Raw genomic sequence first — 27,255 nt, 5'->3', positions numbered from 1 at the left:
AAGTGTGTCTGTCTGATCCTGAAGATGAGTATCAGAAACCACTAGAGAAAAATCAAAGGCCTGACAACGTTATACAAGGGTGGACTCAGTGAGTAGTCAAGAGACCCTACAAAATCGAGTTTGAACTCACTTTGGAGTCCTAGTCAACAGGTTGAAGCTCCCCACGTTTCTGCTACTTGATGACACCATAAGCTTTATCGGAAACATTTCAACTTTTTAGTATCTTTTGATAAAATATACCAGTCATTCATTTTAATTTCTTCTTTCTTCAGTTATGCATTTGTTAATTCAGTCAACAAACATTTATTGAGGCCAGGCACTGAGTCACACAGTGTAAAGGCAGTGGCTTAATCTCTACCGTCCCGGAACTTTTAGACTAACAGGGAAGTGTTACAGTGAAAACAGGTGAATTCCAAAGGCCTTGGGAGAGTGCATTCCATGGAAAGAATAGGAATAGAGGACATACATTTCTCCAGGGCCTCTTATATCCCCCTGAAGGAAAGAGCATTTACTCCAAGACCTGAAAGAGAATGATTAGGCACCACAAAAAGAGACAGAAGAGCATTCCAAGCTGAGAGGGAAGTATTCTGAAAGACTAGCGAAGAAACTAGAAGCACTTCAGAATGTCAGAAGGGTGGCTCCAGGGCCAGAGTAAAGGCAACCGAAGCAAGAGGGATGGACAGCTCACGAAGACCTTGGAGGGCACTTAAAGAGTTTGGAACTCATTTTCATGAATAATGCACTATTGACAAGTTCTCGGTCAACAATCTAATATGCGTTTTTAAAAGATATCTCTGGCTGCTCTGTGGAAAAGGGGGTTGGGATTTGGTCTGTTTGTATGAAACGTTCTAAATGCTAGTAATTAAGTCGAGAGGGGCGTGCTTGGACTACTATAAAAAGACAGTGGCAATAGAGAATCATGGATAGATTTGAGAGCTGTTTTCAAGCAGTTTTCATCAGATTGGTTAGGATAGGAAATGCAGGATGGGGGTGCGGGATCAAGGACAACTCTTAAGTTTCTGATTTGGATGAGTGGATTTTGGTACCTTTCATGGAGACAGGAAATACTGGAGAGAAACAGGGGGAAGATATAATGCGTTTACTTTTGGGACAGTTTCATCTGAAATGCCTAAAAAGCATCTGAAAAGAAATGTGTGCATAAGGGTGTGACATACATAAGTTTGGAGCTCAGAAGAGAGGTCCAGGCAGGAGACACAGAGGTGGGGGGAGGGGGGACGGACATCCACTCAAGTCCTGTAACGGCACCACGTGTGAAGCTATCAATGGGGAGACAGTGAATACAGAAAAGGGGACCTAAAGCAGAGCTCTTAGGAACAAGTCAAAGAGGGAGAAACATCCTCAGATGAGAATGGCAAAACAGAAGAGAACTAGAATGATACTGACAACAGTGACTGTTTGAAAAGAACAACGTGATTAAGAATGCCAAATACAGGGGCGCCTGGGTGGCACAGCAGTTAAGCGTCTGCCTTCGGCTCAGGGCGTGATCCCGGCGTTCTGGGATCGAGCCCCACATCAGGCTCCTCCGCTAGGAGCCTGCTTCTTCCTCTCCCACTCTCCCTGCTTGTGTTCTCTCTCTCGCTGGCTGTCTCTATCTCTGTCAAATAAATAAATAAAATCTTAAAAAAAAAAAAAAAGAATGCCAAATACAGCCTAGAGGCCAAGCAAGTGAAAGAAAGTGTTTTTTAGAGTTAGTAACATTAATGACACTAGAAACTTTAGGGAAGGTAATGTTAGCATAGTGGAACTGGCAGACACCAGAATGTCAAATGAAAAACTCCATCCAGTGAATAAACATCACTTTCTCTAAATTTGGTTGTGGAGGAACAATGTAGTCTGGTTGTTGTTTTTGTCTGTTTGTTGTTGTTTTTAGAAATGGCAGAGATTTGAACCACAAAATGCTGATGCCTTGGTTGAGATCTACAGTTATTGGCAATGAGCCCCGGGAGCAAAGCACGTGTGGTTAAAGACATGGCTAATTAAGTGTGTGTCACTGAAGCCCATACCTTTACTCCCTCCAAAGAAAGCATTTCTCTTTTCTTTTAGCTTCTGGAGGCATGAAGGAGAATTTTGACTTTGTGGAACAGGCTGTAAGAGAAACAGTAAGAACAAACTTTCCAGAGACATGGATATGGGACCTCGTCAGTGTTGAGTGAGTTTTTGAGTTTTCTCTCCTACATATCTTTATTTCTATTTTATTTTTGTTGTGATCTCTGAAACTTTACTCCTGGGTGTAGAAAGCGGTACCGTATCTGTAAAATATACCATACATTTGTATGTACTGACCATGTATCTTATTTTATTTTTTCTATAGCATTCTCATTTATTAATCTCATGCAGATAGATGTAAGCTGCCTCAATTTTTTAAAAAAATAATGCAGTGTTTAAAGAAATGGGACATTTTTAAGGACAAATTTCATACACATCCGGCTCTCAAGATTGTTATCTAATGCCCCGTCTAAAAGTTTTCATTTACTTTTAACCTTCAGTTAATGCCTTTTTGCTTGCTCTGGACTAAATTTAGTTTCCTCGTTTAGACAAAGAATGTATTTCATCAATGATCTCTCCTCAGTTCCTCAGGCTCAGCAAATCTGTCCTTCCGCATCCCTGATACTATCACCCAGTGGCAGGCAGATGGCTTCTGTGTGAATGGGGATGCTGGATTTGGCATTTCGTCAACAGCTACTCTGGAAATCTCCCAGCCTTTCTTTGTTGAAACGACCTTGCCCTTTTCAGTTGTTCGAAATGAACGATCTGATCTGATCGTCAATGTCTTCAGCTACCTGACCACATGTGTAGAGGTAAGCTGTTCCCTTTGACCTGGAGACAAGATCTAACAAGGCCAAAAGATCCCTCAGTATTTTCCTTGAATATTGCCGTCTTTTATTCTCAAAGGCAAAATGGTACTATAAAGTGATAAGACGTGTTCCTGTATTCCTTAGACAAAGACAGTTGCTTTAATTCACAGCAAAGATTTAAAGACTGCTTTGACAATGTCATTTCATTACGATGTGTGTTCTGCCCTATTTTTCTACTTGTGGGAAGTCATCTGGTATCTTTAATTTTTGCTAACTTAAAATAGTGAATATTCTCAAGATGGGAAGAGGATTAGTAACAGTAAAGTATTTGGAGAGCCAGTCTCATTGCATGACTGTTTTTTTAGATTTCTGTTCAGCTGGAAGCATCTCAGGATTTTGAGGCAAATATCAGCACCCCTAAAAACAACGTCAGTGAGGTTATCCAAGCTGGAGAGAAGAAAACATATGTCTGGACTCTATTACCTAAGACATTGGGTAAGTGGCTATGTGTACGCCAATCTCTCATGGAAAGCCAGCCTTTTTTTTTTTTCAGACCTTTTTTTTTCACTTTTAATTCCAGTAAAGTTAACATATAGTGTTAGTTTCAGGTGCACGATGTAGTGATTCAACAGTTCTATACATTATTCAGGGCTCATCATAATAAGCACACTCTTAATCCTTGGGATGGGTGAAATAGGTAAAGGGGAAAACCAGCCTACTTTTATTGCCTTCATTTATTTTCCTTACATCCTCTATACAAGCATAATTTTCTCCCTCTCCTTTTTTAAAATTCTCAGTTAAAAATCCTGTTTTTATAATCTTTTTTTTTTTTTAAGATTTTATTTATTTATTCGACAGAGACAGCCAGCGAGAGAGGGAACACAAGCAGGGGGAGTGGGGGAGGAAGAAGCAGGCTCATAGCAGAGGAGCCTGATGTGGGGCTCGATCCCATAACACCGGGATCACGCCCTGAGCCGAAGGCAGACGCTTAACCGCTGTGCCACCCAGGCGCCCCTGTTTTTATAATCTAATGTCCGGTAGCTCATGCTTCTATAGAGCAAAACCACCATTCATTTGTATAAAAGTGTAATGTGATTGAAATATGATATAAATGCCAATTTTCATGATCTATCAAATCCATGTATCATATCCTAAAAGAACGTTATATATTCATTAATGTTTCCCAATTCCTTCACTTTCAACTACCATCAGGAACTGGTGTCACCTATCCCAAAATTACTCCTCAATCCCAATGATTGCCAGGATTCACGAATTTACTAACCATATCATGAGACACCAAGAATACTGAACACTAGGATGGAGGTCAAACACTGAGAAGAGTATTGTCTTCATGCACATGTTACCTGCAATATAGAAAAATTAATTTGAAACTATCCTATCTTTTAAAAAGAGTCTAGTACACAGGAAAAGCTAGATGTGGTAGATGATGATACTCATTATCATTTACATAGAAAGTTGTCATTAAAATTTCCTTTATTTCATGTTTCCTATTCATTGTATTATTATTTGGGGCAGCAAAGAGTTTATTTATGCGATCATGTTTGTTCATCTGTGAGGTTGGTCTGACTAAAACTAGATTTCTGATAGATTTTGTTTCTCAATTGTTCTGACTACCCTCGGTCTTCAGAAATCTTACCCTGGCAATTAAGATAGAACACCACATGGCATTTTTTATGGCAAGTGTTATGGCCTTAAGTGGGGGACACAGTTCTAAGAATGGAGAATGAAAGGCTTTCTTAAAAAGAAACAAATGAGACAAAACACAGCAACAAGCAAAAACAAGAATAAATTGGTTATATATATATTGGTGTATAGGCATACAGTAACAGTCAACCAAAAGAAATCTCCTTTTCAATCTTCTAATATTTACAAGTAAGGAAACTGAGGATGGGTTTTAATTGCATGACCTATGATTCACGAGAAGTTAAAAAAAAAATGGATTCCTTGCTAGCACTAATTTAAATCCAATGCCCTTTCCACTATGTCATATTTTACATTTTTGTTTGTTCAAATTTGGGAGAATTTAAGAGTCCTGATTATTTGATGTTGTGTCCCCATATTGGCATATGTAACCTTTATAAACAATTAATTATCAAAGAATTGGCTCTGTTGGCTTTGCAAATTATTATTTTTCCTTAAAATTTCTTACTTTTTAATTAAGTAAATGAGTCACTTATTTTTGTTTGGTTGGTTTTTAAAAACTTTTTATTTGAGTATAGTTGGCCCACAATGTTAATTAGTTTCAGATGTATAGCTTAGTGATTCAACATCTCTGTAGGTTACGCTGTGCTCACCACAAGTATAGTTACCATCTGTCACCATACAAGGCTATTACAGTATCATTGACTATATTCCCCATGCTGTGCCTTTTATTCCCATGACATTCATTCCGTAACTAGAAGTCTGTACCTCCCACTCCCCTTCATCCATTTTGCTCATCCCCCCCACCCCCTTCCCTCTGGCAACCATCTTTTTGTTCTCTGTATTTATAGGTCTGATTCTGCTTTTTGCTTATTTGTTTGTTTTATTTTTTAAGTAACTAATCATTTATTTAATATAAGGAATCATGAAACAGGTAAAACAGAACATACCAAATTATCTTCAGGCAAGAGAAAGAGCAAGTTATTTTGGTCTAAGCACAAAAATGATGATAATATTCAGTTCATCCCATTCAAGATGTGGTTCATTCGATTCTAATAATTTCCCATTACAGAAGGGGCCAATTATCATTTAACTTATATTCAGGAATGTTTTCCAGGTAAAGTGAATATCACTATAGTTGCTGAGTCCAGACCAAGTACTGCCTGCCCAAAAGAAGGAGCTGAGCAGCAGAATCTAAACTGGAAAGATACTGTGGTCAAAAGTCTGTTGGTAGAGGTACGTATATGTGAAACTATCAAGCTCTTCCAGATAAGAAATAAGTTAAATAGGAAAAGACTTTCTTCTTGAACAGGCTTAATTAATTGACTATGGTTACTTTTGACACAAGACATACCATTTTATATGAATTAAACAGCAATAAAATTCATCCTTTCTTTCATTAATACCTGACCTCAGGGTAGTAAAACAACACTTGAAACAGGCTTGATGATATTTTGCTTGCTTCTTTTCTTTTTTTTTAAATGGAATTTTTTTTTAAAGATTTTATTTATTTGACAGAGAGAGACAGCCAGTGAGAGAGGGAACACAAACTGGGGGAGTGGGAGAGGAAGAAGCAGGCTCCCAGCAGAGCAGGGGGCTCGATCCCGGGACTCTGGGATCACACCCAGCGCCCAAGGCAGATGCTTAACTACTGAGCCACCCAAACGCCCCTATTTTGCTTGCTACTGACTCATGTTTCCTGTAGACCTGTTGCTCTTCCCTTCCTTTTTTTTAACTGACTCTCAAAGCTGAGACAAGTCTGCTTGTCCTACACTCCCATGCTGTTCCCATCATCCTCAAAAAGAATTAACACTCGTCAGTGCGTATTTCTCATGTTGCCTCTTGGCCTGTCCCTACTCTGCAAAACACTTCAGTTTATCTATTGGAGATGTTAGACAGGAACAGAGGAGGTGAGAGTGTCCCACAATGACATCAGTTATCTCTGTCCGAAATACGGGAACACAGGGTCTAAAGTGGATCTTGGCAATGTACAGTGACTTTCAAATTTAAACAGATGGGGGAGGCTGAATACATCATCTCCCAGAGACAAACCTGCACCAGCCAGGCCTCCATGAGCTGACGTTTGATTATGTTCCCTACGGGGAAGGTGACCCGGCCTCATTATTTTGTGCTTGTTTTTGTTTACTCTTTGACAGCCTGAAGGGATTGAAAAAGAAATGACTCAAAGTTTCCTTATCTGTACAAAAGGTAAGAGGATCTTTTAGGTGGTCAAATTAGTCCCAAAGAAAAAATTATCAACAGGGTCAGTTTATTTCCTCTCCTTCCACATTGGTTCCTTTGCCATACTGAGTCTTTTCAGTGATTTGCTTTTAAGTACCCAGTGGAGGGTTACTTCATTTCATGCCCTATCTTCACTATATAATTTTGGCTAACAAAAAAGTATATTTATTTATGAGATTTTTTTTTTCGTTCACCTATGACATTGGTCTGCCTCAGCCCATTTTTCCCATCTCATGTATTTTTGGCTCCTCTCGTCATGATCGCGGTACAGTATTGGACAGAGGAAGATCAGGATTATGTCCATTGTACTGTCGGGATAAAGCAACTGAGAGCTGCATCACCGCCCCTCAGTCGCCTCCTTGGTGGCCATCTTGCTGATGATGACCTGATTTTAGTGGGAGTCTCCAAGCTTTCCCTTTTGTGGGTGCTGTTTTATATGTCATAGTCAGTTGTTTTTTGCCTTTTTTTACATACATACATAGTTGAGGCACTAAACTAGTGGTAAATAAGGGCCATTATCCAATACACACATTTATATACCATTTTCTGAATGTCCTGTTATTCTAAACTAGATCAGAGATGTCAGTTTCATCTTTTCTAACAAGCACCTTGCAAGATAAAAGTAAATACTGGAATCTATTTCCTAATATGTTTGTCCCACGCATCTGCTATTGTTTATAAAGGAAAGTTATCACATTATCTTTTTTATCAATATTTTCTTTCTAGGAACCAAAGCCTCCACGCAGGTAGTTTTGGACTTGCCAGACAGGGTGGTGGAAGGATCCACCAGGGCCTTTTTCACGGTTGTGGGTAAGTCGGTTAAATCTTGTCTTTCACGATGATTTGAAAACTTTGATTGAGGTAATCTTACAAAATAATAATCCTTACAATAACAGGATGGAGAGGTTTTTCTAAAGTATTAGTTGGAGGGAAGTACTGCTGAATGTCATCCCCTATGCCTGTTTCCATGTGGGATCCGAAGGGATTACAGTACCGTTTTCAAATCTATGTCCCTAGGAAACGCTTGTTTTGCTGGATGATAGCTGGCATTTAGAAAACAAAGGCTTCTATTATATAGCTCATTCATCTGAAATATTAAATTCCCTTTTCTTTTAAAGACTATTTATTCATTTGACAGAGAGAGAGAGCACAAGCAGGGGGAGTGGGAGAAGCAGGCAGACGGAGAGGGAGAAGCCGGTTCCCCACTGGGGAGCCTGACTTGGGGCTGGATACCATCATGACTTGAGCCAAAGGCAGATGCTTAACTGACTGAGCCACCCAGGCGCCCCTTAAATTCCCTTTTGAAGAATCAAAATAAACTCTGCTTGTTAAAAGATAGTGGGAATTTCCTCAGTAACAGGAAAACTCTTGCATAATAATAATGACAAACAAGCAAACGAACACACACTTTTCTAATCTCCCCCTCTCTCTGATAATGAGATTGTCAGAAATATTTTTCATAACGGAAACTCCTTTAATTTCACCTTCATGCCTATCTCCTCTTTAGAATTGTCTCATGAAAACTTTCCTTGTCTCCACCTTTTAAATGCAATTTTAAATATTTCCTTCTTCCACTATGCCTCTTTTATCCACAGTTATTAATGCTGAGATGCCAACTAGAAGCAGTAGTAACCTTCTGCTTTTCTTATTTTTAGGGGATATTTTAGGACTTGCGATGCAAAATCTGGAGAATCTTCTCCAAATGCCCTCCGGATGTGGAGAGCAGAATGTTGCCCTACTAGCATCGGACACCTATGTCCTTGACTATCTGAAATCTACTAAACAGTTGACAGAGGAAGTTAAATCTAAGGCTTTCTTTTTCTTGTCTAACGGTGAGACCACTTAAGTAATTTCTGCCCATAAAAAATAAAACCAATTGTTACTAATACTAAGATGTCATATAGTTGTTATTATAAGGTATTCTCGTGGGGAGAAAGTGGATCTGTACTCTGGACTGGGGTGCTCTGAGTCCTCACTATTCTTTCTTTTTCTTTTTCTTTTTTTTTTTTTTTTTTGCTTCAATATCAGTGTGGTCATTTGGCTTCATTATTCAGAACAATAACATTTCAAATTATGAGCCCAGTTTTTTTAATCTGAATATTTTGCCCAGCTACCTTGTTTGTTGCTACTGTAGCTATAAATTGTTCATCTATCAATTTCTTTATTTGTTTGCTCAGCGGTGTTCCATTGCAATGAAGTGATTGGATTTGCATGTAGAAAAAGGGTATATAAATCTTGTAAAATATGATATCAAGGAAAGGCCCAAGGGTATAATTTCTTCAGGTTTTCTTTTCAGAAAGTTAACACAGAAGTCAATTAACTTTAAGGAAAAGATATTAAATAATTAGTTAAGTGCCAGTTACTGAGCTGGGCGTAGTCACATGTAATATCTTGTCAGTAAAACCCTCTAAACTTGGAGTTAGTTTTTCCCGCTATGAATAGAGACCCTGAGTTTCAGAAATTAAAATTGAAATGGTCAAGCTAGTGATTTATGTCTGTCTAAAACCCAAACACAAGGCTTGCTCTATGCCATTCTTTTTCTTCTAGTTTTCTTAGATTAAAAAGATAATTTCCTACGATTTTTTACTTTAGGTTATCAAAAGCAGTTGTCTTTCAAAAACTATGATGGTTCATATAGTGTGTTTCGGCAGAGGAATCAGAAAGGAAGCATGTGGTAAGAGATGAAATTTTATTTTAAGTAATATAGGAGTGATCTGAGGAGGGCTTGGGATGGTCTAAGGGGGTTGAGTGTGGTGGGATCTGGAAGCAAAGTGGGTTTCTTTTTTTCTTTTTTTTTTTTTTTAAGATTGTATTTATTTATTTGACAGAGATAGAGACAGCCAGCAAGAGAGGGAACACAAGCAGGGGGAGTGGGAGAGGAAGAAGCAGGCTCATAGCGGAGGAGCCTGATGTGGGGCTTGATCCCACAATGCCGGGATCACGCCCTGAGTCGAAGGCAGACGCTTAACCGCTGTGCCACCCAGGTGCCCCCCAAAGTGGGTTTCAAAGTGAATTTACAGAGGTGAATCAGAGAAGCTAAAGTGTTTGATTATTCTATTTCTAATGCACCCATATACCTGGACTGCCGTGGCAATATGCCTAGAAGTCTCATAATTTACTGACAAACCCTTGTACTTCCACAGCCTAACTTTGTGGAAAATGGCACAGGCTAGTCTACACTGCTCAGAGACCCATGTAGAGTCAGGGGAGAGGAAAGTAAAACCAGAGAGGAAAGTAAAACCAGCGGCACATGGGTGGCTCAGTCAGTTAAGCATCTAACTCTAGATTTCGGCTCAGGTCATGAGTTCAGGGTCTTGCGATCAAGCCCCTCATCAGGCTCTCCTCTCCCTCTCCCCCTGCCCCTCCCCATCCTTCTTTCTCTCTCTCCCTCTGTCTCTAAAAAACAAACAAATAAAAACCAAAAAACCTAGAAGGCCCCAGGGCAATCCATCTCCATGTGTAGATAATCCAATGAACCATAAAGCAAGAACCTTATTTGTAAACATGCTGAAAATAACGTTTTTTTTTTTTACAATTTGATATTCGTAACATTTTATTGACCCAAAGAGAAAACTCACTATCAATAAAGATTCTTTACAGTCAACATTAGCCAAATTAGATGCATCCATTATCCAAAGGGAATAATGGTGATGAACCCGTGCAGTAGAGAACATTTCTTTCTTATCTAACTTTGTCTAACTAGTGATTTGCATTGCAGGCTCAGTGCTCTTACTTTTAAGACATTAGAGAGAATGAAGGAATATGTTTACGTTGATGAACAAGTTCAGAAAGAGACCTTAATCTGGCTTTCAAGCAAACAGAACAAAAATGGCTGCTTTAAAAGTGATGGCAAGCTTTTCAACAATGCCTGGGAGGTGAGAGACGATCAGAACAAGGCTTTCCTTGCCCCTTTGCATGGCCTACCTTTCCTATCTCTGATCTAACTAACCTGGAACAGGGATATTTTTCCTGTGACTGTTACCCTTTCTGAGTCTGCGGAGTCATAGGCCCATGGTGTACTGGTCGACAGCATCATTCCACGGCATGCATGCTAACCCTAGCTGGACTCAACTCCTCCTGAATCTGTGGTTTGCTTCGCTGTATTTAGTTCTTCCATGCAACTAGTCTCCTTCAGTGGATACACTGAAAACAGGAGAGAAGGAAGAGAAAAGAAACCTTGGAAGGAAACATGCATAAATTTGGAAGCAGACAATATGTCAGGGGCAGGCACTCTGATTAGGGAATTCTTTCTATTTATGGATGGCAAGAAATTTCAGGAAGACTAGTAATTTACAGCATTTCAGTGAAACACTCTTCCAATACCTTCTCAAGTCAAATCATAAAGGCCTTGCTTGCTGTAGGTCAAAATTCAACTGAAATGAACTATGTTCTTGACAGTACCCAGGCCTTCTCTTCCCCTGTCCATATTTAGGTAAATCACTAGACATTTTCCATTCTGATTTCCTGGATTTGCAGAAAGCTGTCCACCTCCATTCCATCCTCTGTGCCCTTTATTCTCCTAACTTTGTATTTCCCTCTGAAAACAGTCCCTCTGGTCATCATATTTTAGCATGCCCTAATATCACCTGAAATATTCTGGGCTTTCCCTCTGTATCCTTCCTAATCACCGCTCCTATTCTTGGATTTTGGAACGTAAAGCTAATCCATTCAAAATATGGACAAATGGCCATTCTGTGTGGTATTTAATTTAATGCAGATTGTTTTCAAATTGTTATACTGTTTGTGATATAGAAAAATGTCTTTAAATTATTCCAAATCTATTCTTCACTACAGGAGCTCCCTGGTAGAGAAGAGCTCTTGTTCCCATGTAGAACATGAGAGTTTTTCATGTTCTCTTCTAAAACATCTCCATAACTTTCTTCCTACTGGATTCATCACTGATCACTGCTTCAGTTTGTCTATTCTTACCCAATCCCTTCTCCATAATTTGTGTGTGTGTGTGTGTGTGTGTGTGTGTGTGTGTGTGTTGTGTTGGGAAGGCGTAAGAACCAAGAGAAAAATAAAAACCTACTCTGCAGAGGAATGGCAATAGAACTTACCATTTAAATGGATCCCCACAGCTTAGTTTATTGTTTCCTTCTATAATTATTTGCACCTTGAAAACCGAGCTCCTCAAAAATTCATTTTCTGAAGAAAGAGGTCACCTTTTGTTTAAATAGAGAAAATGAGAGGTTTATACCAGATCAGTGGATCTCCGATGCCATCTGAATGATGTTTGCATTAGTATCATTAAAGCACCCGTTCATGTCCGTGTCTTATTCTTGACTTTCTGAATCAGAATCTCTTGTGTGGATGCTGGTTTATTTGAGGCTTAAATTCCCCACTGCATTTTTGTGCACTGTCAGCTTACAAATTGCGTAACTTAAAAATGTTTTTCTGATTTTACACTTTAAGAATCTACGAGACCTGGGGCGCCTGGGTGGCACAGCGGTTAAGCGTCTGCCTTCGGCCCAGGGCGTGATCCCGGTGTTCTGGGATCGAGCCCCACATCGAGCCCCACATTGAGCCCCACATCGGGCTCCTTTGCTGTGAGCCTGCTTCTTCCTCTCCTACTTCCCCTGCTTGTGTTCCCTCTCTCTCTGGCTGTCTCTATCTCTGTCAAATAAATAAATTTAAAAAAAATCTTAAAAAAAAAAAAAGAATCTACGAGACCTGACTATTGTTACCTCTTAGGATGCTTTTCCAGGGAGGTTCAGGCAGCTTCACAGAAACTTTCTGCTCCGCCGCGAACTTCCTTGTTTGCTTTTCCAAATTAACAACAAGTAGAGTAAAATAGAGCCACGCGAATTCCTTGGAATTCATGACCAAAACTAGGTCACATCAATAGATGATATATGGCATTAGTATACTTGAGATTAATGGTATTTTTTATTTCATTACTATAATGAATCTTGATGGATTCTTAGACAGCATAGTTATTAACCATTTAATTTTAAAATTACATTTAAGGTGTTTTTCTTTAATAAGGGTATTTGTTCCAGTGTTTCTTTCATACTTTGTTTCACTTCAGAAGAATAGCTCTTTTGTGTGTGTGTGGTCTACTGTCCTGTCTGATTAATTGTGCCTTTGTGTTTAGGGTGGAGATGAAGAGGACATTTTATTCACTGCATATGTTGTTGGAGCCTTCCTTGAAGCTGGACTCAATTTCACTGTATGGCTTCCCATCATCCTTGAGTTCTAGTCACTTAAATGCACATTAAATCAATTATGGATTCAGAATGATCTGAAATTGTCAGACCGAATGAAACATCAAGAGAGCGTTTAATTCATTACCACCCCTTAAGTGACTGCTGCTCAAAGTTTTTTTGATTTGTAGGAACCGGTGATGAGCACTGTTGAGTTTTTCTCCAGGGAGAATACACAACTGCACACATGCACAAGCTTCTTTTTTTTTTTTTAAGATTTTATTCATTTATTCGACAGAGATAGACAGCCAGCGACAGAGGGAACACAAGCAGGGGGAGTGGGAGAGGAAGAAGCAGGCTCATAGCGGAGGAGCCTGATGTGGGGCTCGATCCCATAACGCCGGGATCACGCCCTGAGCTGAAGGCAGAGGCTTAACCGCTGTGCCACCCAGGTGCCCCCATACACAAGCTTCTTATACCATTTCGGGTATTGAGATATCTCCTGAAGTTCATCCATGAATTTCAGGTTAAGAATCCCTAGTCTATGTACAGACATAACCCAATATTCTGTTTGTCTAATCAATTCACTGTGTAAACATTTTCAACTTAAGCATGATTCATATTGGCCACCCCCAATCCAAAATTCAGATTATCTGACTAAAAAATCTATTCCTGAACTAAGATAGCAGGAATTTTCACGGTCCTTCGTATATCTCGAAAATCATCTTTAGGAATATAAGCCTCTATTTTAGGCATTAGAGTAAAATATCTTGGTCTAATAATAAATTCATTCTTATGCTTTGCCACATAGAAGAAATACATATTATTAATTAAAATATAACTGATGAGATATAAAACTGCTATTTTTATATTACTTACATTTTATTTCCCAAATACTAATATTACCATTAAAAATGAAATTCAACAATATTTATAAAGTATAATACATGTGTGTATATGAATAAGCTTGTATGTAAAATATACAAGGATATATTATAGACATTTTAAAGAATGATTAGTTTAAATATTCAGCAAGCTTATAAAGTATTCAGATATTATTTTAAAATATATCATCCTTCTCCTTGATTAGTTTCCTGCTGTACGAAATGGGCTCTTTTGCCTGGAGGAGGCACTGGAAGGTGGCATCACTAATGGCTACATCCATGCAATTCTTGCTTATGCTTTCGCATTAGCTGAAAGAGAGAAGCAAGTGGAATCCTTACTCCAGATCCTGGATAAATCTGCTACCAAAACAAGTAAGTAGTATTCTTCATTTTTACTAATGGGGTTGACCTTGAGAAGAAAGCAATGAAACTTACTCAGCAATCATATAGGAACCCTGTCTTCACCGCTATGCTTCTATTTCTCTTACGGAATTTCTCAGTGGTCCCTTCATCTTTAAAGAACATTATACATTTTCTACTTCCCTCTTTCTCCTTTCTGCTAGTTTCTCTTCAAATGAGTGAAGTAAAGGAAATCAAGCATGATGACCACACCATAGACCAAAAGTACTGTTTGTGCAACTTAATCACGCACCACTTTTAACCTAAGGAAGTTGCTACTGGAGGCTGTATGAGTGTGCTAGTAGGGCCACCATAACAAGACACCCCGACTAGGTGGCTTCAACAACAGAAATGTATTATCTCATGGTTCTGGAGGCTAGAAGTCCAAGACTGAGGTGTCAACGGGTGTGGTTTCTTCTAAATTCTCTCTCCTTGGCTTATAGTTGGCTGTCTTCTCCCTCTGTCTTCACAAGGGCTTTTCTCTCTGTGCCTGCCTATCCAGTGTCCCCTCTGTATATCCCGATTTCCTCTTCTTATTGGAACTCCAGTCATACAGGATTAGGGCCCACCCTAACAGCTTCTTTTTAATGGAATCACCCCTTTAAAAAAAGCCCTATCTCCAAATATAGTCACATTCTGAGGCACTGGAGATTAGGACTTGAATATGTGAATTTTAAGAGGACACATCTCGGGGCGCCTGGTTGGCTCAGTCTTTAAGCATCTGCCTTCGGCTCAGGTCATGATCCCAGCGTTCAGGGATCGAAGCCCCACCTCGAGCTCCCTGCTCGGTGGGAAGCCTGCTTCTCCCTCTCCCTCTGCCCCTGCTTATGTGCTCTCTCTCTGTCAAATAAATAAATAAAATCTTAAAAAAAAAAAAAAAGAGGACACATCTCAGCCCACGGCAGGGGCCAGGAATGGAATTTGCACTGTTCTTATGTGTAATTAGTGGTATTTATAGGGACTCTGTGAAAATTCTTCCTTTTCCTCAGATAATGTGATATATTGGGAAAGAGCAAAGAAACCCAAGACGGAAGCATCCCCATCCTTTATTCCTCACGCACCTTCAGCTGAGACCGAGAAGACTTGTTACGTGCTGTTGGCTGTTCTTTCTAAGAAAACTCCCGACCTTACCTATGCGAGTAAGATCGTGCAGTGGCTTGCCCAACAGATGAATTCCCACGGGGGCTTCTCTTCCACTCAGGTGATTGATGTGCTCCCGATCTTAATGACAATAGGTGCAATGCAAAAGATGCTACTTTTCATTAATCTAGATAGCAAAGGTAATCATAGAAAATGCCTCCTGAGATGAAGAATATCTGATATCATGTATCCTGTTATTTAGTCAACAACTATTTATTGGGCCATTCTTGTGTAACAGACACTAGTAAAAATTCGCTATGTACAAATGAACAAACTAAGGCCTCTTTTCAAGGAATTTATGACTCATTTATACCTCCACTTACACAGTAAAAGTGGAATATAGGTTTAGAAGAGATGGTTGTCATAGAGTCTTGATGATAAGTTGGCTATCCGATGACATATGATACTACATATCAACCAACCAAGTAGAAAGATTCTATTTCTGTGGTTTATACATTGGTAAATACAAATGAAAGGAATGCGTAACGGAAGAAAGGGATATAAAAAGAAGAGTGGTTTATGTCTTAACAGGAAAAAAATTAAAATTCAAAGAAATGCAGTTTCTTTCCCACAAAGGAAATCCTGACTTCCCTCCTTACTTTCTTTGCCGTAGTCTTAGTTTCTGAATAGAACCATGTGTTAGTGAATCTGCCGACGTCCTTTTCTGATTTTGATTCCTTTCCTCGAAGATCGATGGGCGTAAGCATTCTCCAAGGCAGCCAAAATACTTAGCAAATGGACATAATGGAAAATCTTATAGATTTAGACTACTGAAATCTAAGATTTGTTGAGGGAGACTAAATGACAACAATTGCATAAGCAAATGTATTTTCCTGTTGTTTAGGATTTTTTTCTTGGTGTTCTGTTGACTTTGGAATGTTTTTATGGATTGACTTAAAGTTCATGGTCAAATGATGACTAATATTGCATTGTATCAAGCTTAGATCTTTGCTTCTACTGTTCTTTGCAGGATACTGCCGTCTGTCTTCTTGCCATAACCCACTACATGAAGTTCACCTTCTCTGATGATCAAAACACTGTCACCTTTAGCAGTGAAGAATCCAGTAAGATTTTCCAGGTTAACAATGACAATCGCTTACTGGTCCAGCGGTCCGAACTAACAAAAGCACATGGACAATACACAGTAGATGTGGAAGGACAAGGTTGTGCATTTATCCAGGTAATAGAAATCTACCTGAGATAGAGATAAATGTTTGCCAGTTAAAGAGCTAGACTATCCTTTCAGTTATTATTTAAATTATATAAATAATATAAATAACACAGACTGTTATTTTACCATTGTGTATTTCCATTATTATTTGTTCTTTCTGTCACTGATATTTTCTAATAAATAGCTGAAAATGCAAATTATTTTACGAAGAGATACTTTTAAGCATAGCTGGATAACTGAGGAGTTTCTTGAAGAGTGTCACTGTTAGAAAGCATTCTGATATTTCCATTATGTCAAGGTTACTTGCTTATGTAAAGATTCTTGCATCTTCTGAAAACTGAACAATTACATTTTGCCTTATTCCTTGATGGTAAATAAGTAAAATAATGTGCAATAATAATGAAAGTAGAGAAAAAATAAGTCCTTCGGTTCTTACTACAGGATAAATGAATGGATTGTCTTCTGATTTGCTATTCTTTCCAGGGTACTCTAAGGTATAATGTACTACTGCCTAAAAAAGCATCTGGATTTTCCCTTTCCTTGGAAATGATCAAGAAAAACTCTTCAGATACATTCCAGAGTAATTTTGACCTGACAGTAACCCTCAAGTAAGTGTCCCATTTTGACATCAACTCCTGGGTTAGAAAGATGGTAATAGATGAAAAAAATAATTGTTTTAAACAGTAGCAAAATCAATATTAATGATGGTAACCAGATGAGTTCATCTGGTTGGTGGTGATAGTTCTGTAGCATAGTCTCTTTCTAGCTCTCTGTGTGCCCGCCACAGTCTAGTACTTATGCAAGCAAGATGTATACTGTAGGCAAGTATAAACTTCAAAGTTTCTGCCTCACGGATATGCCAGCAATGCCTCCATTGTTTTGTGTGTATGGAAGTACTGTCAGATTTGGACAATGGAGTTGATATTTTTCTCCTAAAGACAAGCACAGGTGGGCCGACATCAGAAAACTTACGATGCTTATTCCAAAACTGCATAGAGCAAAATTTTAGACTTTTATTTTTTGGAGTTGACAAAATAATTCTCTTGAATTAAAATATGATTTACAGCTGCCAGAGAGTTTTAGCCCTCATTAATATGTGGGGAAACACTGAGTAAAATTCATCTGGGGGATTTTTCTTAGGATTTCCAAATGAAAATCTCTTAAACATCCGAGCTAAGATAAGAACTACATACACCACAAAACTCTCAACTTCGTGTGCCAACAATGCTGCCCAGCGTTAGGGACATAACCTACATGGGTTGGGGGCATGCTTACTCTAAGATTATGCCAAAATCTTGCCTTCTAAACAAAGATATCCTTTAGGTATTGTGCAAATCTAAGGCTAAGTATATGTGATATAAATTTATCAGCTTTGCTTATAAGCTAGGACTTTGAGGCCTCTAAGAGATTGGGGAGATTCCAGGTCCAGATAATTCACTCTTTATTTCAACTTACGTGTCCACTGTCACTCTAGTTGTGCCTATTCTCAGATGTTTGAGAGTGACTTTCTTCAGATGTTCCCTCTTCAGCTCTTTGACTTTGCTCCAGACATATGGCCAGTTGGTATCTATGAATCCACCATCCTTGCCGTAAGATAGGTCACCTTTCTAGACTGTTGTCTACACTTGTGTTTGTTTTTAAATTTCAGGTATACTGGAATTCGCAATAACTCTAATATGGTCCTTGTTGATGTAAAAATGCTGTCAGGGTTTACTCCAGTCATGGCATCCATTGAGGAGGTAAATAATAGAAGCCTACACTTTCAGCACGGAAAAAGCAATAGTGTGTAGATAAAATAATTCGTTAGCTAAACAAAGTCATGCACTTCTTCCTTTAAACAAATGTATTCAGAGTTCATGTTTATTTTTGCTGTAATGCTAGAGAGACAGTGTTTTTAATTTGTAGCTCTTGGCAGTCATTCTTCCCATAGTTCATAATTGAGTTCTTTATTTAGTCCTTACTTGTTGTTTATAAAATATCATGGCACAGGGAACATCCATAATACAGATTCCTGACAATCGGTGAAGTAAAAAGCATGAAACATTCAATACTGGAAGGTATTCTTTAATATTTATTCTCCATGCCTCCCTGCCAATTTCTATAAAGCTTGAAAACAATGGCCGAGTGATGAAGACTGAAGTCAAGAATGACCATGTTCTTTTCTACTTGGAAACTGTAAGTTGAGCAATAACTGTTTATTTCTTCTATGGCTTTCTCTTCTTTTCTGAAGATAATAGGATGCTTGTATTTTATTCACATGTAGATGAATATATCCAGTTGACACTTGAACGACACAGGTTTGAACTGCATGGGTCCATTCACACAGGATTTTTTTTTTAATAAATGCAGTACAATACTGTAAATATATTCTTTCTTCTTTATGATTTTCTTGATAACATTTTCTTTAGCTTGCTTTACTGTAAGAAAGCAGTATATAATACATATAATCTACAGAATAGATGTTGTTTATATTATCAGTAAGGCTTCTGGTCATCAGTAAGCTGTTAGTAGTTAAGTTTTGGGGAAGTCAAAATTTATATGCAGATTTTCAACTACACAGGGGGGTTGGTGCCCCAAACCCCTGCATTGTTTGAGGATCAGCTGTATATATGAAAAGGTTTTTCAGAAAATATGGGATATTAAAGATGATCAGTGTTCTTCAGTCCCACTGATAATCTATCTTCTCCCTGTTGACTCTAACATTATTTCATATGTGTTTTAGCTACTTTACTAGGCAACTCTCAAGTCAGAAATATCGTGTCCCTGTTTTTCATTCCTTGCAATACCTAACATAGTATGACCACAGAGCAGATGTGTAATTCTTTTATAGTTTGACCTGAACTCCAACAAAGGCTGGAAGGAGTTTGAGTCATCGCTTCTATGTGTACATCATTACCATTCACATAAATGCCTACATTACCCTCATGCTTTCAACTACATTTCTTGCACCTCACTATAAGCAAAGGAACTTAAAATGTCATATAATTTAATGTCGCCAAACTCATTATTTTGTCATTAGGTAAGATCCTGATACCCTAGATCTATTAAATTGGGTAAATCATGAACTTCTGGAGATAATTTGCTCTGATTTTCTTTTTGCAGACCTGCTGATTTATACCTAATGTATTTATGATTTGTGTCTTTGTGGGGTGCAGTCCTGATGTATTTATACTTTGTATCTTTACAGGTTTTTGGTACAGCAAATCATTTTACTTTCTCTGTTGAGCAAACCAACCTTGTGTCCAACATTCAGCCAGCCCCCGTTATGGTCTATGATTATTATGAAAAAGGTAGGCAAGCAACGCCATGCCCTAAAGCTACTGAACATTATATCTATATCTAAGACTCCCTGAGCCACTAAGTTTTCCAAAATCATCCTCCATCATCAAAGACTAAATGACGACTGGTTTTACTTTATATAAATTGATATTTTTTTCTCTTTGATTTATCTTCTGACTGGGTCATTTTCCAGTTACCAGAGTTTTTCAACTCCTGGAATCTTTCTGATATAGTGTGAGAGGGCTCCCCTTTAACTTAAAATACAAACCATGCTGAGCCTCAGGTTCCCTTTGTTGTTATTTTTATTGTTGTTAATGCCAAGACTTACCATTTCATGCTACTTTTATGGACTTGGATTTGACAAGGGGAGCGGGCAATATTCTGAAATGTTATAGGAAAGTCTTGATAGATTAGGTTCCAAAACAATGACTAAGATGTTGTAAAGACCATAAAAATTTTCCCTGGAAGGTCAGTGCGGTTAGTTTCTCATTGAATGTCATATAAAGTCTGTCAAGAAGTATTTGAATTCCTGCTCTGTCATTTACCAATTGAGTGTACTTCATGAAATGCCTTAAACTTTAATAGGATGTTTTTGGATTTAGAAAATGAAGAAGAGATCAACTGTCTTATGAAATTATTGGAAAGATTAGACCTGATGTATCTATGCTGTCTGACATAATCTGATTATAGAAGGTTGGAAATTTAAGAACGGTGAACTTTCCTTTATTTTCCAGATGAATATGCCCTTGTTTCTTACAACATCAACAGTGTGTCAGTTTCCCAGTGAGACAAATAAAGCCCAGGAAAAGGTAAGGAAATTACAAATATTGAAAACAATCTGGTGCTAAAGTGAAACCTAAAAAAGATACAGTGGATGAAGCAAAGAGAAGTCTGTGATAAGTCACAGGATTGAATAGCTATGTGCACCAGAGGAGTATTCTGATAGCCATTAAGATTTTATTTATTTCTTCAAAATAGCTTTAAAGAATTTACAACTATATATGTGGCTTTTATCCATGTCTTATTTTTAAAAATCACTCCCCTGTGTTTTATAAGTTGATAGGTCATTAAATACATACGTACCTATATGTATACATATCCACGTACGTAATCATATGTGTATGTGTGTATGTTTGTATATATGTATGTTTGCTTAGCTATATCTATATATTTATTTATTTATACACACACACAGAGTTATTTATTGTTTAAACTATGTTTTTAAATCCCAGGTGGAAAGCTATTTACTTCGAACAAACTCATTCTTCTGTATCAAACCTGGAAGAAAACCGTGAACCGTCTCCTGTACTGAATATACTGCAATCTTCCATGACTTCTTTCTTATTAGATTTTATTTCTTTATTATCCCATAAAATGCTCTCACTTCTCATCTGAGTCTGTGATTTTCTTTTCTTTCAGTATATTACACATAATTTTCATCCAAGAAAACTCAGGGCTTTCTTTGATGGCAACTCTCATAATTTGTTTTATTGTGGTCAATTCTGAATTGAGACATTATGGTGTACATAATATAGAACCCTCCAGTATCCAGAGGAAGAGAGAGAACATGAGGGTCAGTGGACACGAGGGAAAGAGATTAAGTTGGAGAGGACTTCGTATGAGCTCAAGGAAATAAAAGAAACACACACAATAGAAAACACATAGACTCTTCTCTGTGAAATATCATCAAAGAATGGGGGAGAAGAACCTAGAAAGTCGTAAATTAATTGATGGATTTATTGAATTCCCATACTTGATTGAGAGGGTAATCCAAGGGTATTTTATCTTTTTAAAAAGTATTTTATTGTATTGATCTTGTCACTTATTCCCGAAAAGCAATATTCAATGTCTATCCTTTGCTCCACTTAACACTACTGATAAAACAATAAATTAATATTGAGAAAACCAAGGCAGGAGGAAACTGGAGAAAATAAGGATATGAAAACAATTTCTCTACTGACTTTCATACAGTCTTCTAACCCTGCTGGGATAGTGGTAGAGGCAAAAAATGGATACAGATAAATTCTCCAGTTGTGGGGTTAAAAATAAATTGGAAACAGAGTATACTAGGATCTATCATCAGGACCCAACAAATTAAAAATAGAGTGTTTTAATAGACGACGGTTAGACTTACTTATTTTTGTAATCTCCCTGCCCAGTGTACACTGCTAATAGTTCTTAAATTACAACTGGGCTGTTAATAAATGTTTATGAATTGATTCATCATAGATAAACTGCTGGTGTCAGTCCACATCTGATGCTACAAAAGTTTATTTCAATTTGTTAAGAATTTCTTTATACTGGGGCGCCTGGGTGGCTCAGTCGTTAAGCAGCTGCCTTTGGCTCAGGGCGTGATCCCAGGATCCTGGGATTGAGCCCCGCATCAGGTGCCTCCGCTGTGAGCCTGCTTCTTCCTCTCCCACTCCCCCTGCTTGTGTTCCCTCTCTCTCTGGCTGTCTCTCTCTCTGTCGAATAAATAAATAAAATCTTTAAAAAAAAAAAAGAATTTCTTTATACCTTCTCAGTTCTTATTTTACCAAAACATGGCACATCAGAGGTGTAGTTATGACATCAGTACTCAGAGTTTTTAAAAATACCCTAAGGTCTATACATACTTGGGGATTTCACTGAAGGAAAAATAGGATTCTTCTAGTACATTTTGTGCTAAAGATTCAAGTAAAATAAAGGGAATTTACTTTGTGGTGAATAATGTCTTTTTGCGGGAAACTTCTTTTTTCCTAAATAAATAATTCTCAATCCTCATTTTACTTGGCATGTATCCAAAAGTCCACTGACGTCATAAAATTGTTCCTCAAATTCTAAGCAGGCAAGGAGGGCACGGGGAGGTCTGCCACTGGCTATGGTTTAAGGCATAGAGAAAGTCTGAATTTGATGTTTATATTTGCAAAATTTCTTTGTCAGTATGGGAGGTGACAGGGAACTGAGATCTAAATATCTTCTAAAGGATAAAAGACTATTGGGGCGCCTGGGTGGCTCAGTCATTGGGCGTCTGCCTTCCACTCAGGGCGTGATCCCGGAGTCCTGGGATCGAGCCCCACATCAGGCTCCTCCACTGGGAGCCTGCTTCTTCCTCTTCCACTCCCCCTGCCTGTGTTCTCTCTCTCGCTGGCTCTCTCACTCTGTGTCAAATCAATAAAATAAAATCTTTAAAAAAATAAATAAATGAAATAAAATAATTATTTAAAAAAAAAGAATAAAAGGCTATTGATGAACAATATAGTTCTGTTACTTGCCCTTTACACTGAAACCTCTTTCCAGCTTATGTTGGACAAGAAACCAAAATCATTTCCCTGGTCCACAGTTTAATATAAAATGGAGCATATCGGACATTCCAGTTTAGGAATGTTGAATGGGAAATGCCAAGTGTTGATGTGATTGTGTGTGTTGACGTGTATGCCTGGGTATTGAAGAAGGGATCTTCGTACTCTAGACCACCACGGACTATTTCATGGAGGATGTATAGCTCTGACCTAGATGAGGTCGATGAGGCTCTTTGATCTCATGTTATCAAAGCATCGCAGGACACGTGCCCCTCTTGCCCCTTTACACAGAAGTACTTTGACAACGGGAAGAATGCATTCCCTCTATCATGTTTTTAGGTAGTAATCACACTGTTTTTGCATTTTGAAATAAGTTATGGATACATTTAACAAGTACATGAAATACTTAACCCTAACATCCCCTTTACTGTCTTCTAGAAATCTCTCTTTGGCCTCTTCTTCATTCTATCAATTTTTTTTCTCTTTTCTTAGATCTCAGCCTCTTTCCTTCTATTTTATTTTTCTTCCATCATCACTTAAAGGTTTGAGTCCTCTCTCCCCGTAATGTACACTTCCCTTCTCACTATCTAGATACTTATTGATCTTTTCTCGGCTCCACTTTCTTTTCCCAAACATTAAATCATGTTTTTCATCATGATTCTAGCAAGTCCTTTTCTCTTCTCACTATATACACTAAAAATCCTGCAAAATTAAAATTCACATCTGATTCCCAAATATATGCCTCTCCATTTACCTTTCAGCCCCATGAATCCCACTGTCTACCATACCTTAGCTAAATGTCCCACAGGCACCTCAGTACTATCCATCATTTACCCCCAAACCAGGTTCTTTTACTGAGATCCCTATCTCAGTGTGTGACAATATCACCACTAAACAATTACCTACTATCAATCTTAACTCCTTCCCTGTCTCATCTCTCACATTCTACTCCTTGCTGCTGATAATGGACCAGTGTTGACCTACCACATGAATGACTCATTGATCCACTTGCTTTTATCCACACTGCCCCGTTGCCTTAGTTCAGACCACCAGTCTTGAGTGCATATATGAGCCCAAAACCTCTTCAGATGGTCAGGCTATATCAGTGAATGAAAATAGTAAGAAACGGTTACTCTTGTGGAGCTTATATTTTAATGGGAGGGAGAGACATGTAATATAATCAAACAATATACGCAGGCATAAAATCAGAAACACAGATAAGCAAAATACAAGAAATTGGAAGGTGATAGTGTTATGGAAAATCAAAACCGTAGAGATGGGTGGGAGGACCCAGAATGTCCAGGGAGATGGGAAGAGAAGGACTGAAATACTAGGTAGATTCGGGTTCAACCTCATTGAGGCAGTGACATTTGAGCAAAGGTTTGAAGGAGGTGAGGGAGTTAGCTACATAATGTCTGAGGGAAGAATACTCCAGACCACGAGAGCAACTGGAAAAACAGGAACTTGTGTTTTGCTCTGGCCTCAGGGGGCTTTTGAATGAATCATAATTGTTAAGCCAATCTCATTATCTCAGTTCCCTCTGGCAGGGAGTGGTGTCCCTGGGTGTCCCTGGGGTCAGGTTCCCTAGAATACAGACTCTGAGATGGAGATCTGTGTGTAGGGGGTTTGACTCAGGAGGGCTTTAAAGAATAACACCAGTGGAGGATAAAAGAATCTGGATTATACAGGGAGAGGAGTTGAGCTGCGAAGGACTCCAGTAAAAATTTCAGCCCATAGAGAGCTTTGGTGCCAGGATGGGCTTTTAGAATTCTTCCATCTTTTTTTTTTTTTTTAGATTTTATTTATTTATTTGAGAAAGAGCGAGAAAGCACAAGCAGGAAGAATGGCAGGCAGAGGGAGAGGGAGAAGTAGGCTCCCCACTGATCAGGGAGCCTGATGCAGGGCTTGATCCTAGGACCCTGGGGTCATGACCCGAGCCAAAGGCAGATACTTAACGAACTGAGACACCCAGGTGCCCTAGAATGTTCCCCATCTTAAGGCGAGGGAGGCAGGTCTTTATGCCGCCACAGCACCCATTATGGGAAACGAAGCTGCTATTAAGAAGAAGGGGGAACTTGGGTAAAAAGTCTCTCTGATACTGAGGGAAATTTTCAGAGCTGAACTCATCTAAGAGCCAACAGCCATCAACATCTCTAGAAGCTGGTGTTGCAGGATTGCAGGGTTTTGTCTCAGAGTCAATGAATGAATCTCAGGGTCATAAAAGGGTGAAGTGAAGTAAAAGTTCCTTAAGTGGAGGTGAGAGCAGAAAGGAAAGATAAAGCTCTCTAGAGTGAGAGAGGTCCCGAATGGGTTGCCAGTGAGGGATTTTAGTGGCAATCTTTTATTGAGAACTTGACCAGGAAGCTTGTGGCCTTGAGATTCTTAGCTGCCTTGGTTTGAGCAAGGACTATTGATACCATCCTTAATGACTTACTTCTTTGAGGTCTGACAGCCGCCAAAGAAAAATACTCCCTAACATCCACAGCCAGGTGGTCTGGTCTATTCCTTATCTCTTGTTCACTCTGTCTTAGGCTTCTGCTGGCCAGGAATAGATTCAGAGCCCAGCCAGGGGTCCTCTATCTCTCCCTGCCTATATCTTAAGCCTTTCCTTACTCACTGGGATTATGAGTATTTCTGCCATAGAGGAGAATATCTAAAGAGCACACCACAGATCACTACTTTGGTCCAGCAATAGGATACAAGAACCAAATCTGATTAAGGACCTATACAGAGATGGCTTTTGGGACAGCATCTGGAATGATTTTGCTCCTTGGTAGAAAAGAAGGGGGGGGTGGAAAGAGAGAGAGAGAGGAAGATATTCAGGAGATTCAGGAGGAGAAAAGTCTTTTTCTGCTGACTCCTTTGTTTAAGATTGAGATATTGTTGGGAATAAATAACCTTTGGTACTGCAGGAGGCAAGCTGCCACTAAAAAAGGCAAACAATACTGATCCACCAAGTGTGGAGTAGAAAGAGCGAGAGAAACCCGTTGGTGGCACTGGGTAAGCTGCTGAACCAGCGCCCATACCACCTTCCTCAGAATTTGTGCCAGAAAAGAGAAATGTTTGATTTTTTAAGTCTCTATTAGTTAAGCATTCTGTTACTTGCAGCTGATAAGGATGCTCTCATTATTTTTCCGCAATTCTTCGCCTTTTTTCCCCCTATCCTATTTTTATATAGAATTTGTGATATCTCCTTTTTTAAGTTCTTTCTAGATTACTGATCCCAGGGAAATCATTTTGGAGATGGCCCAGTACAGATGCTAACTGACTGACACGAATCACCCGTTGTTCACAGTAACGTTCTTCACAACTAGAACTTGGGGGTGGGGGGGGCTGCACGCGCACGTGTGTGTATGTGTGTGTGATACTAGGTCTCGACAGGGATTTATCCAAGGTTTCCTATGTGTCAGGCACTGTACTCATTTTTTCTTTTAAAGTGATAGAAGCTTATTAAGTGAAGATACAGAAAAAGCTCTCAAGAGTGAGAGGGGTCCCGACAGGGTTGCCAACGAGGGCCTTTAGGGTTGGTCTTTTATGGGGGGGGGGGGGGGCTAGCCCAGCGATGGGTAGTAAGGAGGGCACATATTGCATGGAGCACTGGGTGTTAAAGGCAAACAATGAATCATGGAGCGCTAAGTCAAAAACTAATGAAGTATTGTAGCAGTTCAATAAAGTCTGAAAGGATTAAAAAAAAGAAAAGAAAGAAAGAAAGAAAGAAAGAAAGAAAGAAAGAAAGAAAGAAAGAAAGAAAGAAAGAAAGAAAGAAAGAAAAGAAAGAAAGAAAAAAAGAAAGCAAGCTAACCAGGGAACTTAAATCCTTTCAACATCTCTACTGATAACACCTCAATGGCTTACTTCCTTTCTAGGGGCCGGTTACTCTTTGTTGGTCACAGGTGATTATCATAAAGACACACACCCCACACAACCCACCCCACACGCCTTATCTCTGGTTTCCCCACACCTCCACATTTTTGGGATTTCTGTGCACCAATCACTTTAAATATATTAATTTATTTAATCCCCACAACAAGCTTATAATGGATTGTTATTATCATTGTCATTTAGGGACAAAGAAAGAGAAACACAGGGAATTTCAGTAACTTAGTCAAGGTCATTCCTCTGGTAAGAACTAGGATCCAAACACTGGCTTCGAAGCTTTAGGACCTTTGCACTATAACTGCTTTGCAAAGAAAGGTAGGAAAATTCTACACACCAATCACAACCTTAACATACCAC

The 27,255-nt window shown here is 38.8% G+C and overlaps 1 protein-coding gene across 1 annotated transcript in view; it reads left to right on the top strand.

The window, feature by feature from the left end:
- Positions 1-21,133, top strand: part of LOC123781605 (ovostatin homolog 2-like) — a 49,654-nt gene extending 28,521 nt beyond the window's left edge. Inside the window, exons 18-36 of the mRNA XM_045781219.2 lie at positions 2,065-2,170; positions 2,591-2,819; positions 3,182-3,311; positions 5,596-5,714; positions 6,635-6,686; positions 7,446-7,529; positions 8,375-8,551; positions 9,312-9,393; positions 10,438-10,594; positions 12,817-12,891; positions 13,956-14,121; positions 15,138-15,349; positions 16,259-16,468; positions 16,943-17,067; positions 18,108-18,198; positions 18,566-18,634; positions 19,647-19,749; positions 20,473-20,547; positions 20,971-21,133. Coding sequence (XP_045637175.2) covers positions 2,065-2,170; positions 2,591-2,819; positions 3,182-3,311; positions 5,596-5,714; positions 6,635-6,686; positions 7,446-7,529; positions 8,375-8,551; positions 9,312-9,393; positions 10,438-10,594; positions 12,817-12,891; positions 13,956-14,121; positions 15,138-15,349; positions 16,259-16,468; positions 16,943-17,067; positions 18,108-18,198; positions 18,566-18,634; positions 19,647-19,749; positions 20,473-20,525 — 2,240 coding nt within the window. The 3' untranslated portion in view covers positions 20,526-20,547; positions 20,971-21,133. The remainder of the gene's footprint in view (positions 1-2,064; positions 2,171-2,590; positions 2,820-3,181; positions 3,312-5,595; positions 5,715-6,634; positions 6,687-7,445; positions 7,530-8,374; positions 8,552-9,311; positions 9,394-10,437; positions 10,595-12,816; positions 12,892-13,955; positions 14,122-15,137; positions 15,350-16,258; positions 16,469-16,942; positions 17,068-18,107; positions 18,199-18,565; positions 18,635-19,646; positions 19,750-20,472; positions 20,548-20,970) is intronic.
- Positions 21,134-27,255: the final 6,122 nt, after the last annotated feature.

This window comes from Ursus americanus, chromosome 25 (genome assembly GCF_024610735.1).
Source record: "Ursus americanus isolate L20-20 chromosome 25, mUrsAme1.1.p, whole genome shotgun sequence".
Lineage (NCBI taxonomy): Eukaryota > Metazoa > Chordata > Mammalia > Carnivora > Ursidae > Ursus > Ursus americanus.
The sequence above is the reverse complement of the archived record's forward strand: the minus strand, read 5'-3'. Positions and strand labels throughout refer to the sequence as shown.